The 16,857-nt window shown below is 40.1% G+C and overlaps 1 protein-coding gene across 1 annotated transcript in view; it reads right to left on the bottom strand.

Annotated features, from left to right (window-relative positions):
* Positions 1 to 9,064: 9,064 nt before the first annotated feature.
* kcnj3a (potassium inwardly rectifying channel subfamily J member 3a) overlaps positions 9,065 to 16,857 on the bottom strand; it is a 30,626-nt gene continuing 22,833 nt past the window's right edge. The window contains exon 3 of the mRNA XM_075479760.1: positions 9,065 to 16,694. Within this exon, the coding sequence (XP_075335875.1) occupies positions 16,099 to 16,694 (596 nt within the window). The 3' untranslated portion in view covers positions 9,065 to 16,098. The remainder of the gene's footprint in view (positions 16,695 to 16,857) is intronic.

Raw genomic sequence — 16,857 nt, forward strand, 5'->3', positions numbered from 1 at the left:
GAGACCACATGATGACATCTGGTCTCAGAGTTGTTGACAGTACCGCCACTGGGAAGTGGAGTTTCCTCCCTAAATCGACCTCCAATCCCCATCCCTGGGCTGTCTGCAGGAGATTCTGCTTGGCTTGGCCTTGGGCGCCTGGTCTCTGTCCCTCTTTTACAAAGATGATGGTACTCAACAGTGGTTTTGTTTTGGCTGGGCGTTTCTTCCCCCTCTCTTGTTCCAGGATATCTGCGAGCTGTGCCAACACCTTGTCATGGCGCCACCTATACCTCCCCTGGGTCAATGCTGTTCTGCACCCTGATAGGATGTGCGCCATGGTTCCTTTACCGCCACATAGCCTGCACAGTGGGTCCTCCCTCATTCCCCACCTGTGCAAATTGACTGGGGTGGGTAGGGTGTCGTACACTGCTCGGAGCATAAAGGAGATACGGAACGGCTCCAGCCGCCACATCTCGGTCCACGTGATGGTCCTTTTGGGAAGGTTCCACCTTGTCCAGGCACCTTGAGTTGCGAGCTCAATGGCTTTAGCTCGTCTTCCTTCTTCCTCAAGGCTTCGGACTTCCTCCTGGATCAAGGTCCTCTTTTTCCTGGGAGTGGACTTTGACCACAGCTGGAAGTGGGATGTTCCTAGACCCTGCCTTCCAGTGCAAGGGTTTCCAATGATGTCTCTAGTCCTCAGAGAAGATTCTGCCTGGTTAACTGCAGTGCTGGCGGCCCACTTCCTGCCGGATCTTGTTCTTATTCCTGCTTCCCTGGTTAGTTGGTCTTCCGAGTCCCTATATGTGAGGGAAAGTCTGCACTTGGCAACTTTAAACTCCTCAACAACAGAGGACAGGGGGAGCTGAAGCTGACCTGACCTTATGTAGAGCCCCACTGATGTAAAGCTCGGGGGTATTCCCAACCATCTTCGAATGTGCTTGTTGAACTTCCTCTCCATCCCTTCAACTGCTGTTATTGGCACTTCGTAGATGGTGAGAAGCCACATAAGTCTTTGGAGTAGGCCATGTTGGTAGATCCAGCACTTATATTTCTCAGGCAGGCCAGACTTGTCAATTCTGTTCAACCACTCTTCAACTTGTTTTTCTGTGCTGGAGATGCTGTTTTTATCTGACAGGGAATGTCAGCTATGTCTGACACAAAATAACTGCTACAAATTAGACATGTGGACAAATGTTTCCATGTTAACATTTCTGGTTAAACTGGGTCACTCCATTGGATACTCACAAATCAGGGTGTAATCTTTACTATCAGCAGTTTGTTTTGATTAGCCCAGCACTGTCCTGGAACTGACAAACATCCATGCTAACTGATTCTAATAGTCAGCCTTTGGGTCTAGTTTAGGCCTTACTGTCTTTATAAGTGATGTTGCGTTCTGACACTCTACAATAAGCCAGCCCCACCAAGCCACAGTGGCCATTAGCTCCTTAGTGTGGGAATATTTAGCAAAGTAAAGGTATGTTTGACTGCATTATGAATTACAGTTACTGAATGATTTACTCCGTCTGACAAGTAGCCCATAATTGAGCGTAACTCACTGCAGTGAAAGCCATTGCATTTTACGTTAATTCTTCAATGCCCTCAGAAAGCGTACCCCACATTTTACCCCTGATTAAGACAGTTTCTAGTCGTAATTACTTTCACTACGGCTCACTTATACTGAGAGAAAGAACAGGTGGATTATATGTTAATTTGAGCTAATGAGTTTGTTTGTAAGCAGCAATCCGTCTCATGAGTTTTCATTTTTAATAAACAGGTTAATCAATCAGTTGTGTCAATGCGAACAGATGCAGTGTTGTTTTTCCTCCATTTAATATATGGCGATCTGCCATTCCACTCACTCTAACTGAGCGTCTCTGTGTTGAATTCATGTTAAAGTGAAATAGATCTGTTTCCTATCTGAGACCCCTCTCATGTCACTTGGGTCAATAGTGACCTCTCCTTCTTCGGCACATCTTAATCTTCATTACCCACTCCTGTAACCCATTAATCTCACCAGACCTTCAAAATAACACAAAGATGATAAAATTAAGCTCTTTTGTGCTTTCATGACCCTGAACAAAAGGAAGACAGAGAGGGAAAGAAAACAGCCTTCCATCCTGCAACATTTAGTCCGATCAGCTCCCTGAGGCTGAAAGCCAATGGGAGGTTTGGCTCCTGTGGTGAAGAAAAGTGGAGGCTTTAAGCCTGCTCTCTTTTTCTATAACATCAAAAATGTATGTGGGTGAAGTGCATTATGAATTACATGTGGGATGTGTCCAACAAATTCTTATAGCCAATACACATGTGGCTGTTTAAAATCTCAAAGTTGAGTCTAAGCGGCATCTTAACCATGAAACAAGCAAGGTGGATTATTAATAATCTGTAGAGGCAACTTTAGGGAAAAGTGGAAAAAAAAAAGAAAAAAAAGTCCACTAATGAGAGACAAGTCTGGCTTTTATTGTTAAAGATATGCTGGGTTTCTTGACAACAATTTACACACCAGCACCTGAAATTCAGCAGTGATTTTACAGGTTTTTTTTCAGTATTGTAGATGTTTATCTGGTGTAATTATATTTAAGCATAGGGAATTTAAACTACAGAAGAAATTCAATATATCTACAAACTAAGCAGAGAATAGGAGAGAAATAGGTGAGGAGTTGTTTTTTTTTTCCAAATCCGTAATAAACTTTTTGATATCAGCAGCTGACCAGACCGAAAGTATCAAAGGAAAAAGCCACAGGAGCTTTAAGCCATGTTATCAGCCTGGTTGTTATTTTTTAGAAAGGAGAATTTTTGTAACTAAGGGATTTTCTGCTACTGTACAGGAGGAAGCATTCGGAGGAAGAGAACTCCAGATTGGTTTCACCCAAGTGACTCCCTCCCTGAAAGGCTCCATAAACAATGCAAACACACAGCTGGTTTTTCATTTTTAAGAATGCCCATGATGGTTTTTACAAATACACTGATGGTATGACACAGACACATATGTCCTTCATATCCTATGGGCAAAATATATTTGTGCATTGGTCTTGAATGTGTGCCATATTCTTAAATACTGCACATAATTTGCATGCATAATCAACTATTTAACCATAAAACACAGAGTCCAGTCCTATTAGCTAGGACTATTCAGATATCATTCAAGTCCTTTTAGAAAGGGTAAGAAAATGGTCCTTGAGATTCATTATATATGAACAATGTAGTAGTCGGTCAGTTCCGAAAGCTTTTTCAATTTTTCAAAATGAGTTTACATACCATTCAAAGATAGACTATATAATACAAATCTACAAAGTTGTGCTCAATATGCAAAATAAAACAAAAGCTATAATGAAGAATTTGTTGAGTCAAACATTAGTTTCAGTCTAACAGCCCCAGTAAAGAGACTGGTCAAGAGGCTTGTATTATAGCGGCAGATTTCCTCATGGCAGCAACAGACTGTGCACAGACTGTGCTAGGATTTTCCTTTAGAATATTTTTGGAGACCTCACCCATATCACTGAAGCTCAGTAGATAGGTAGATACCAGTGATGATTTGAACAGTTTTAATCACCTGCCACTGAGCTTCTTGAACAAAAAACATACAACGTCAGGTTATGATGTTTTTAATCAGGAAAGTCGCGAATGTGGCCATCTGATGGATTGGCGACATGTCCAGGGTGGTACCCCGCCTCTTGCCTGATGGCAGTTGGGATGGGCTCCAGGATGGATAGATAGATGGATAAAAGGATGGATGGAATAACTGCCTCACACCACGCTAAATACCCCTTTAGGATAAGCAACATTTTTCATTGTCCATGCAGACACTCCAAATGCACACCAAAAGATTGGTGCCATATAGTTTATGCTGTTAATCATGATAAATGGTCCCATTATGAAGCAACAATGGATGAAATTTAAGGGATTAACCTCCAGTTTATAATGAAATTAATAAAAAGAAAAAAATCAGTTGGTCTTAGTCCCCCCTAAACTACATAAAATTTTCAAATACAGATGAAGGAGCAACAAGATAACACTAAAGAGTTCTAAAATGCCACTCAGGAGAATGTTTTTTTCCTAAATATTTCAAGCATTAAAATAGCTCTTTTTCAAATTTTTTTTGTTGAATTTTTTAAAATTCAGATTCAAGGTTTCTAAAAATTGTCATAGGCTGTTGTTTACTCAAAATCCAAATCAAGCGGGACAGCCTTGCTCCAAGAAATAAAATCATTGTGACCAGATAAAGATGATGATAATGTGAGACTGAAATCTAACTAGCGGGCAACTGCTGGTCATAAATTTATAATACAGTGTTATTAAAAATCCAATTATTAATCCTAAATGTCCTATTTTGGTTTCTTTAAAATTCTGAGAGGAAAGATTGAGTAGTCTTAACAATTTATTGTTTTCTGACTTGCTTAATTGTTTTATTTGCAACATGTGGCAGAAGTCACTGAGTTTGCTGCCGGCAGTGCCTGAAGTGACGGGGTCTGTTAAATAAGTTTCAAGCTTATTCTTCTTCCAATAACTTATTCTAAATTATCATTATAAAACAATACAATAATTTGGATGTTATCTCTAATTGCTATTTTTTTTTCCTTGCACCTTGTCAAAAAGACATTAAAGTAATACTATGTAACTTCTCAAAAAGCCCATTATGGAGCTCCCCCTACAGGCTTGGAGGTAATGTACGGTTAAGACACTGTCGTAAATCTCTTTCTCTTCCTTGCTTCATCAGTCAACGTCTTCTTCTGTTTCTTCGGTGCCTCTGCCATGATGATCGTACTGACAATGTTGCGCTAGCTTAGCCTTATACCTGGGAGCCTGAGAGGGGTCTATTTGTTTTTGCGGTAGGTGTGCCAGAAAGCAAGTCGAAGTACTTCCGCTCAGCTCCCGGGCCGGTCCAGCAAAGTTACATAGCGCAGTTATTCCAACTCAGACACCCGAAGGGCATAGGAGACAGGCCAATCGTAATGTTAAAACTCATTCTAGCCGCACAATTTTTTTCAAACTGTTATTTTAAGGTAGAAATGTTACATAGTATTGCTTTAACTCAGTCGGCACAAAATTATGATTTCAAATGTTGCAGGTAGTCGAAGATTTAATTTAGTTAAAAATATCTCTGTGTAATCTTTGACTACTTTTAGTCAAAATGTACTGTATAGCTACAAATTGAATTAGCTGAGTATGAATAAATGCTGATTTCCAGCTATACCAGTAGCCAGCTATTTACCCACCCTGGTCACCCGTGGAGCCCAGCTACCTTTCCAAAGGGCTGCAGATGCTCCAGCAGCATGATCGAATGATCACTCATGATTGTGAGGCATATTTGCAGGGGGTGATTAGGACTGAGACTCTCTGGGACTCATATCTTTTCACAGACACATCACATCCTACAGACGATAGACTTTGCATGCCTTCACTGGTATAAACTTCAAGTTTTCACAGGAACAAAGAGAACAAAAGCATAATTTTCCATGACTGTTTGCAAAAACACTCATGTATGGCCTGACTCTGCCAGCAGCTTTGTTTACAGTGTTTGGGGCAACACATTACAAAGTTATGTAATGTGTACTCTGATTCCTTTTTTGTTGTAACTAGCAACAAAAAGCATCAATTTTGCATTTGAAGTAGGTAATCAGTCCTGCATATGTCAGTGTGCATATGTTCCACACTAAGTTAGCTAGATGGGAGAGAGGATAGTATTTTCACTTTCAAAGCTTGCTTCATCTTGGAATTGTGGTTGAAAAGGGCAACATGGTGAAATGTATATTGTACCTTGGTGACAAGTGTTTGTCAGCAGGGGACAAGTCTTCTTTATTACGCAGGCAGCTCTTTGCATTTGAAGAGGCGCCTATGTAGCTCAACAGAACTGATGATACCACTGATGTGACAGCCCTAACTGCAACAGCAGCTAGCTGTCAGCTCAGCTGAAGCTTATCTTAGCTGTTCCTAAAACTGTGCTCTTTTGGACAGAGATCTCCAATGTTGTTCCTGAGATCTGCTGGAGCCACTTTCCTAGTTTGGGGGTCACAGCCCCGAGCGGTCCAGTTACCACTGGCACCACTTCCCACATCTTTTCAACTTCCTCCTTCAGGCCTTAATACTTCGTTTTTTGAGCTTCTCGTGTTCCTTCTTCTTGATGTTGATGTCACTTGGAATTGCTACCTCGATCACTACTGCTTTCTTATGTAGTTTGTCAACCACCGCAATGTCCGGTTAGTTAGCCATCAGCTGTTTATCAGTCTGGATCTGGAAGTCCCACAGGATCTTGTTTCTGTCATTCTCCACAACCTTTGGAGGTATCTCCTAGTTTGACTTCCAACCCATACTCAGTTCAGTATTCAGCCACTTGGTTATGGCGTTCCATGTATGCCATACCTGCTTGCATCTTACACCCGACTATGTGCTGGACTGTTTCTGGTCTGCGCTGGCCTGTTCTCGAGCTCTCATGGTTGGTGCCACTGTACTGTTTTTCAGACCGGCCTTTTCTATCCACTGATAGGACTTCTCAATGTCAGCCTCTTCTTCAGTCTGTCAGTGGTACATGCTGTGCAGAGGCTTATCTTTCTATGATGGTTCCTACTCATCCTCTTCCCCTCCCCTGGATTTTTAGCTGCCTGGTACACTCAGCAGTTCATCACTGGGAGCCATCTTCCTAATGGTTATTTCTTGTTTTATCCCAGATGATGGCCCCGACGCTCACCAGCCCTCAGCCTCCCTTTTTCCGCTTAATGTACAATCTCTCATTCTTTGTGGGGAGCTTTCTTGTCTCGATATCAGTGGCTTCTATCACCTCCTTTGGCCAGGTTATCATGCCAGTGGGGTATCTGATGACAGCCAGAGCACATGTGTTGATGGTCTGACTTTGTTCTTCCTATTCAGCCAGCTCTTCAGGACCTCGCTTACTCTCTGTAGGTTCTTGGTTGTGGTTGACTTCCTGCCGGCCTCCTCATGGTTACCCTTTGCCTGTGGGATCCCAAGGTATTTATAGCTGTCCTGAACATCTGCTATGGTGCCCTCTGGTAGTGCAACCCCTTCCTGTTTGATCACCTTGTCTCTCTTTGATATTCAGTTGCATTTATCTAGTCCAAACGAAATCCCTAATGTCCTTGCTGTAAATCCTAGTGAGGTATATGCATATCCGATAATAATTTATTTTCAGATTATAGACCATAAACCAGACTTGAAATCTGACATTATGACTTAACAAGGAATTGCAGAGGGATGTTCATATTTGATTATGCAAAAGTACTCCAATTAGTTACTTTTCCCAGCAAATGATTTAGTCAATTTAACTTGTTTTTCTCAGCATTTCTGTAATGGAATTAGTTACTCTTAAAAGTAATGTTAGCCAAAACTGCAGAATCTAGCAGTTTATCAGAGACTAGACCTTATTTCTATACCGATTCACAGTGGTAATGTTATAAAGCCAATAAGAACCAAGTCACCTGCCGCCACACCTCCACACCTCCACACAGTTTTCTCTTTTCTCTCTTAAGACCTTTATCAAGAAAATCAGGAACTTCAATAAGTTGTCATTTAGATATATATAAGACACAGGCAGTCAGATAGCTGAGAGATAGACTAATGGAAAGGTATGGAAGAAGTTGTTCCATTTCTTCAGGAGAGCTTTCAGGATTGTAAGGAAGTGGTTTCTAAAATATCATGGAACTCTGAAAAGTTGTAAGATGTAGATAAACTCAATTTGACCAGTTTCACTCCTATTCCAGATCCTTTGCTTAAGTGATATCAACACCATTGTTATACCCAGGAGACTGCACTTACAGGGGGATTTTATCGTGAGCTTTGCACACTGGCAACTGTAAGAGAAAGGCTAGAAGGACCAGAGATATGTCACCTTGTTTTATGCAAAGTTTGTCAAATGACATCAGGCAGATTTTTATAGTTCCACCTATCGCCACCCCTAGCCTACCCCATACAGATGCCAAAATTCTGCTTATCATCACTTTAGCAAACTAGCAATTGCTTGCATGTACTGTAAACACATATCTACATGGAGAGAGTCCTACACTGTTTACAACCACAGACACAATCGGAAGGCAGTGTTCACTCCTGAAATATTCATCCTACTGCCACAGTACACTGCGATGGCAGTGAAAAGACAATGATGAAGTAAGTCACTGACAGAAAGGCAGACACTTTGCTCTGCCAGGTGAAACCGCTTTTCAATCAACTGTGGGTTTTATTCCAACCTAGCAGTTATTGAGGGAAATCATCATTAAAACCTTCTGCTTCCTATAGAAAACAGACGTTATGAACAACAGATGTACGTTTAAATCAAAAGATGTTAAAGCTTGGCAACATGCAGATGCAATGTATTCTCATTGCAGTTGCTAGGTAACAAGTGTTTCACGGGGAAACCCTTGTTATAAAGTATTTAAGATGCATCTGTAATTGCTTATTTTTAAGTATTCGAACATTTTTGTAAGAAACAAACACACTACACAGCAGTGCACTGTATTGTGCATCTAACTGGATTTCATCATAAGCTGCATCGATCAAAGTGCGATCTCTATACATGCCGGATGTGCACAAGTAACTGGAGGGAGCACTGTTGTGTGTTAGATCAGAAGCCCTGTGCGCGGTGTATGTCAGGCTTGCAGAAGTACACAGTTACAGTCTCTTTCTCTTAGCTTCCACGCTTATCAAGCAGTTGCCTCCACAGAGCAGCGGATGCAGCCGAGAATCCACCACTTTCGTCTGAGCAGACTTATTTTTAGCAAGCATGGATTGTGAGAGAGCACTTGTTTTATTTCAGTCGTACTGGCTGGGCTTGAAGCACCACAATTACTGTATTTGGTGCCCCTCGAGTATGCAGTGTCATTTTCCTCAAGCATATAGATCCACCACATACTGTAAATGGACATCAACCACTTCTCTGAGAGCTTTTCTCTGTAGCTCTGATGCTGTTTTTGAATATTTTGTAATGTCACTTCGACAAGCCAATGCCAGCAACATTTGTTTGACTTGACTGGAATTCAAATAAAAAAATGTACAAAATAATTACACACAAGAAACCAAACTGAATCAAAAACAGCTTTAGTGTCAGAACAGTACATAGACGACTTGTATCATGCTCTGTTGAGAATCACATTTTCAGCTGGATGGCATGCAGAGGCCTCCCACAATTGAAATAAATGAATCCTGCACTGCCCGTGATCTCAGAGTAATATTTTGGGCGATGGAGAGCGACAGTTGCTTACTGGTCTTAAAGTAAACATGAAATGGAAGCGGGCAGATAAAGCAAGCATCAGGCAGACAGGCTCAGTATTCTACAAAGAGAGTGGGCTCGATGTGATGTGTCCTCCTCAGCTCCTTTTTCCCTGCACTGCTGGTGACTAAAGCAGAGAGGGATTTTGACACAGGTGCAAACCGAGTTATTTTGCAAACGCCCACACCAGCCCGTTATCATACAAATACAATACACCAGAGATGAGGCATCTGTTGTGGCTCTGTGTGTTTCACAGAGTGTATGGAGGGATGCGTTTGTGTTATCGTGAGTATAATAATTTTTTAAATTATATTTTCGCATCACTTGTTCTTTCCACCCTCTCTCTCCATATTTATTTCAAACTTCCAACAATAGTCTTTAGAAGAAAAGAAGTGTCGACGATCATCGTGTTGACGTGCAGCAGTATTATGTCTCGACAGCAGTAACATCAGGCTGAAGCAGCTGCTTCCACATCGAATTGTGAAACTTATTTGTATTGCCAGGAAATGAGCTTTAGGAGAGAAAATGCAAATGTAAAACAAGTCTTGACAGAATCTGACGTGAGACAGAAATATCCTCTATCCCCCTCTGGTGTTCTCTTTTACACTCTCCCAACCATTGTAATCTCCCCCTTAATACCACCCTTTCCAGACTCAACTTTGATCACTGTCATTTTGCTAACTTACTGGATTGGAAGGATTGAGGCAAATGTATTATTCATCCCACGCACCAATTTGGGTCTCCTCTGCTGTCTGTAATGCGCTTCTCGCGTCTCTCTGTCAATTTGTCTTTTGTTCACTCTACTCTATCATTGAAAAGCACTAATCTTTGAGATTTCATAATGGACAACACAGTTAAAAAAAAAAGTCTCATTTATTCATATGAATTTACTCCTGAGTTTGTAAATAAATAATGCCATCATCATTTGTAAGCTTACATGGAGAATTATGGGCCTGTTAATTATTAAAAATGGGTCTCATGTAGTATTAGTGATAAATACTCAATTTACAGAATATATTAATGAAGATAAAAACATTTCAGCATTTTATTCTCACAAGTACCAACATTTTTTTCAATTTTGTATAAAAAAAGAGGACTCAGGATTATTTTAGACACGTTGCTGCCATCAACTCCAAGGTGAGCGAACATTTTTCGTGAAATGGTAAAATGTCTAACTTTCATGATTTCAAGATTTGACCTCTGTTTTCTATTGTGAAAAACCATGGTTTACGAGATTTACGCATCATTGAAATTAAATTTTTATCTACATTTTACACAACCTCACAACCTTTTTGGTATTGGTGTTGTACATTTTCGAGCGGGCCATATTTTTCCTATCAGTGCGACGTGACTTCAGAGAAAAATTCCAAACACTTTTGAATATTTTGAACGATTCAACAATTTTGTGACTTGTTTAAGTTGTATTCAGATTTTCCTTGATGAAAAGAGAGCAAAAATAGATCTCTGACGTTGAGACCTAATTACATCCAGTTAACAACACAAAATTAAGATTATTTTCTCTGGGACAGTTTACAATTGATGAAACTCATTCATCCCAAAGTCGGGATGGGATGTCTGCTTTGAAAATGGTCTATCGACACACTTGCTCATGTTTGGCTTTGCCGTCATCCACAGGTATGTTTTTCTCCTCTTTAGAAATGCTTGATAAAACATTCAGTGTTTTTTATGTGTCCCTTTAAACTAAGCCTCTTACAGTATGTTAAAGATAAGATAAAACCATTAAGATGGTGTGAAGACATTTGTCTCATTTTGCAGTGTGTCACACAGTGCAAACAGACCAGCAGTTCAGTCTTATGTTGCACTAATCTTCATATGTGATGTGTCACATATTCCATCTTGACTCTGGCACATATTGATGTGGGGTGAGAAGTGTGAGAAGTGCCAACCAGTCAGCGAGCCATTTTTAATTTTGAATGGCCTTAATCTTTTTATAACAGAAAAGCTGAGTTTTACTGTATTTGCAAATCCAGAACTTGAAAAACTTTCTGACAAGAAGTGAGACTCATCTGTGGACTAAGTTTGGATTCAACAAAAATGGATTGTAGAAATAAGAAAATCTGCCATTTCACCGCATGTTTATCTTTGTTTTTTGCTGTAATAATCTATATACTTTGGTTGCTGTTTTTACGCTATAAAAACAAAGCTAATGGAAATGATCAAGATATCTGAATAAGTACTTATTTTTAGGAACGTTAACAAGATTTTAAACTCTGAATAACCCTATTGCTGCTTCCCACTACAGTCCTCCCACTCCTTCCAAATCTGCCTGTCTCAATTATTTCAGCGTTTATATGGTATTCCTGTGGAGAAGCACAGACAAAAGACAACCTCACCACCACCCACAAGAAAAAAAAGTGACATCTAGAGCAGCGATCTCCTTGGTGATAAAGGGCAATTGTTTTCCGGCAAGACAAGTGCTGATTTAAGGTGGGCTAAAGGGATTTGCGCCCCACCCCCAAGAAGTCAGAGAATAATGCCATCAGCAGTCTTGATATTCTTATCCACCTCATGGGTTTATAGAAGAAAGGGTTATCTCAGGATAAAGACAGAATTAACCCACCTGCCTCTGATACCTACAATAATGGCTCTGGCTTTATCTCCACAAGTTCTTTAAGGGATTTATACACGTTTTTTTATACACTGAATATTTAACAGCAACAAAGGATGTACTGTGAAAACAGCAGCAGTGATTACACAAGAGTATGATCAAAACTATGAAAGCGCCAGAAGAGCTGACATTGGCTCTGTGTCGATGTGGGTTCCTTTATCTGACTCAGTTTTGGTCCAAATTTAGAATAGATCAGATAAGTCTGCAGGCATGCATGTTTTATTACTAGAACAAGTGAAATGCACCACACAAAGCTTGTTATCTGCAATGTCACATGTTCAGCAACAATTCTGCACAAAACTGGGAGTTATTCCAGTTTTTAAATTGCGACAAGGTTGGATATCTCTGCTGATTCGCCACCAATGCCTTGGTTACCGGAATTTCTAAACACATCTTGATACGTTTCAGACCCATCCATCCATCCATCCGTGGTCTATACCCGCTTTATCCAATTAAGAGTGGCGGAGAAAAAAAATGGTAAAGTTCCTCATGATAGTGCTGGAAGCCAGGATAATGCCATGTCTCAGACGCAATTTAATTAATTGCTCTTCAATATCCATACAATACACAACAAAAACAAAGCTTAAAAAATAGATGTTGTGTTCATTTATCTAAAAACAATGTCATCCATATAAGTATTGTTGTATCTATACCACCAGTTTGGGTAGGTGGGGATTTACAGAAGGGGGCCTGTACACAACCATTCTCAGGTCTCTCTAGAGATATTCTGATAGTTTCAGGATCCAGATTCTGGCTGGGTCTCCAGGACTTTCACTGAGTTTTTGTTTCAGGTTGTTACGTTATTGAACCTGCCTGAACGAACTTGGAAAGGTTATATTAAGCAACACTCTGGGTCCACACCTGGTCCTTGACACAGACCTGCTTTGCAGGCCTCTTGACCTCATAGTTTGGTTTTCTCTGTGACATGTGACAGTTAAGCTTGATCCTTGCAATGATTTTAATAACAGACACTTATGAAGTTGGAGAAGCTTCACAAAGACCGCTGACAGAAGTATGACATATATAGGCTTAATTGTGAGTATAATAAGAAAAACTTCGATATTAGTGGGACAGCCTTTTATTTTCAGGAAATGAAAACCATTCTCTGTCTTTTTTTTTAACTGTGGAGAACTGTGTGAAAACTGATTCGAGAAAAATGGATGAAATCCCTTTCAAGATGAGTCTAAAACAAGCAAAATGGGCAATTTGAAAAGTTCTAAAAACTTTCTGTCAGCACTATATAAAGCTGATATGTACGATGATAATCAGTGAGCATTTGATCCTCTAGGACATGCCTTTTGGAACCTGTACTTAAGGTACAAAGAGTGCTGATTACAGAATCCCATCCAGCTCCCCGACCCTTACACTACAATGAATAATTATATCAATATATAATGCATCTAGTGATATAAAATCAGTATCTTACTGTGGTAAATGATGAAGGTGAAGTGCAACCGTCCAATATCAGGCTGCAGCCAATAATTACTTACATTATGGATTAATCTGTTGATTATTTTTGAAAATGGATGGATGGATGGATAAATAATAATTTGGTTTGAAAATATTCAGAAATTTGTCTCAGAGCTCAGTGACTCAGTCACAATGCATGCTTTGCCCAACAACAGCTCAAACATCTAAAAAAAAAAAAAAGTTTTCAACCACATGACAAATGACTTCGACTATTGTCAAAAATAGTTTCTAATTATTGTCAGACATTTAGGCAAACAATTCTGTTCTATTTCGATATACCATCTGATATGTTGTAAAGTTATACACTGTATTTCCTAAGCTCTTACATCTAAATTTGTTAGGCATTAACTACATTAAAGAAGTCAGATGACTGTTAGCGAGCAAAGAGTGATGAACCTCGATTTTGTGTTTTCAAGCAAATTATTGGTTCATTTGCACAAATGAAGAGAATGTTTTCATGGATGAGCATGTTTTGGACCTTAGCTTAGTTTTTTGGGAGTTTCATACTTGGTACTCTGTTTTAATTATTGCTTTGAATTGAACCAGGTGTTAGTGACATCATTCATCACATTACACCTTTTCGAATAAAGCAATATTATTTCCCCAAACGTTTGGTAGAATTCCCTTTCGATAAACAGTCAAAAGGCATAAATATTTACAGGGGGTACTCATTTGCATCTGTTTTCAAAGCTCAGAGTTAACATTGCGAAGCAGTGTGTTTGAAATCAAACGACAACCCAAACTAGTTGAAACAGCAAGTGAAAAGGAAACGAGGAATTAAAAAACTAATCGTCCCGAACTGGTCTGCATTTCAGGTCTCATGATTCTTAGTCCAGTAACTTTCCATAACTCTACTCCAGCCTCCTTATAGACATATTTCACATTTAATAAGTAGGTACTCAATAGTTTTTGCTTTTGTCATTTAAAGCCATTTTTATACATGCACTGGAGTCAAGAAATATTCCAGAAATGTTATAGAGGGGTTGTTGAGTGTAATGCTAGTGTTTGCAGAATCTCCCCCAGATTCTAACTGAGTCTTCCACTCAGCCCCCTAGTAAAATCTCTAGAAGGTCAGCAGGTGAAACAATGTGCTACCATTCTATAAACAGTCAAGCTACTATCTAATGCCCTGGAAGTTTCCTTTCCACTGGCTGCTTTTGCTTGTGAATGTGTTCTGATACATAACGCATTGATATCAACACAAAAATAGTCTTAAAAGAGCCTGATCTGCCATTGTTGACATGTAAAGAACATACAGCAGTTCCGTCAGTGTACCTTTTGCATAAATGTCCTCCCTCCAGTCCGCTCTATGCTGACACCTTCTGTGTTCATGTCTGGAAACAGCTTAATACTGTTGCAACCAGCTCATCAGAGCACAAGCACCAAAAGACACATTCGTATCTCAGAAGTGCCAGGAGCTTTAACTCTATGGGATGGGAATGGTTGGTTCTTTATCATCTTTAGCATAACAAGATGGCAGATGTGGCTGCTGGGGTCTTCTCTGTACAACAAAGTAAAAGTACTGTTCTTATTATTGTGACCACCCCTTGCAATAAGCATACTGACGGTAATTTAAGAATGTATTACATCCAATCAAAATAGCACGATACTAAACAGTTACGTTAAATCTTTATTCCTGAAGAGACCAGGTATAATACAATGTCTTCGATGCATTTAGGGAAAACCAGATTTCATGGAATGGATTCAGTAAACAGAATGAATATGGGGCTGTGGTAGACCCTGTGGCTATAGATTATAGTCATTTTAATATTATTGCTTTCATCACAAAGGAGGGATACAATGGGCCCTAAAAACAAAGATTATGACTTTCTTTCAGGCCCACCAAATCTAACCACTAACACCTAAGTTCAACGTCTAATGGAGCTTCTTGTAAGACACAACTGGCCCTTGAAGATTGCATTTTGTTAAATGATGAGACAAAATGCCTATGAACGCCTTCTAATATAACAGGGTATTGTGCTTATCAATTACAATTATTGAATGTTTCAACTTAAGTGTTATGTTAATAAGCACGTGAAAATCGCATAGCATTGTGCCTCGTTCCACTGATGCTAATAATGCATTTGTAAATGTAAAATGCATCATCTAGCAACATGTTCCGTATTTGATCATCTAGTAAAGTCGTAAAATCGCACATGGTAAAATAGTCTATATATGAAATACCAAAAATACAGCTGTGAACAAACATGAAAATGGAAACAAGGTAATATAGTTAAGGCTAAACATCTTTGTCTATTACCTTTGTATAGCTAAGTCAATAAGAGGAGCATGCAAGCAACGGAACATTGTCACGATTTTACATTAAACAACAAAAGCAATCAACTCAAAACGAATGTTATGTGCCTTTTGTCACTACTACAAATTAGAACCATGTAATGCAATGCTGTCCAAGTTGTAAATCCTATGGCTTTGTGCAATTTTTCCACTGTCTGTAAATTCACTAATGAAATTCGTTTTGTAAAATATCAACAAATGTCATGCCAGAGATTGAGATTTGGTTCTACATGCGCTGTTTCTTACATGCCAGATTGTGCTAATTGTACATCATTGTTTAAAAAAAGGAAAGAGAGGGAAAAAAGAGGTCTTTTTATAGCATGTACATTTACATCCAGCGACAAGTGTGCTCATTTCCATCTCCCTCTTTATATAAGGTCTTTGTGCACATATTCAACATTTCCTTTAATATGAGAATAGTGTCCATTAATAAATTAGGAATAGTACAAGGACTTCAGGTTGGGGGAGGGGAGAGGGAAGTAGACTGCAGGAGTTAAATATGCTGTCTGCTTTATGTAAAGCGATCTGAATTCATCTTTCTAAGTTTAGGCGGCAGGTGTCCGTCCATCCTGCCCCCTCCTCCCCCAGCCAATCGCTGCAGCTTGGGAGGTAAGTCCGCCACTGACTTGCTCATGGGCTCTGTGCTGATTTTGGAGGCCTTACCACCCAGCTTATCATCAGAGACACCAGGAACAGAGCTGATTCGCTGCAACTTCATGGGCAGGTCTCCGAAGCTGTAAGTCATCTCTGAGGTGGTGGAGCTCATCCTCAGCAGCTTCTTTGGCAGGCCATCCCGCCCTGTGATCTTCTGGAGCTTGGTAGGCAGCTTGGTGGTGCTGTCATTGTCCTCCAGGGTCTCCAGACAGTCCAGAGAGCTGTTCTTGTCCCCGCTGTTGCACAGGGACGGAGCCATGAGGGGTGAGGAGAGGAGCAGAGCCTCCTCCTGTTCCTTCACGCTGTAGGGGGGGGTGGGAACCTCAAACGTGGCATGAAACTGAGAGTAGTCCACCTTGAAGAAGCCTTCCTCCAAGGAAATGACCGGGAAGAAGCGGTGTCCCCACAGAACCTCGTCCTCTGTGTATGACGTCCTGGCTTGGCAGGTCATCCCTGTCAAAAAAACAACAACATATAAATAACTTTGAGTTTCTGGAACAGTGACAAATACTTTCTCAATGGCTTGATGAAATGGTTTATGACTCTCACATGAAACAACAGAGCCCTGATTGAATTATGCGCCTGGCACTGTTCCAAAGGAATCAGTGCTATTATT

This window comes from Odontesthes bonariensis, chromosome 12 (genome assembly GCF_027942865.1).
Source record: "Odontesthes bonariensis isolate fOdoBon6 chromosome 12, fOdoBon6.hap1, whole genome shotgun sequence".
NCBI lineage: Eukaryota > Metazoa > Chordata > Actinopteri > Atheriniformes > Atherinopsidae > Odontesthes > Odontesthes bonariensis.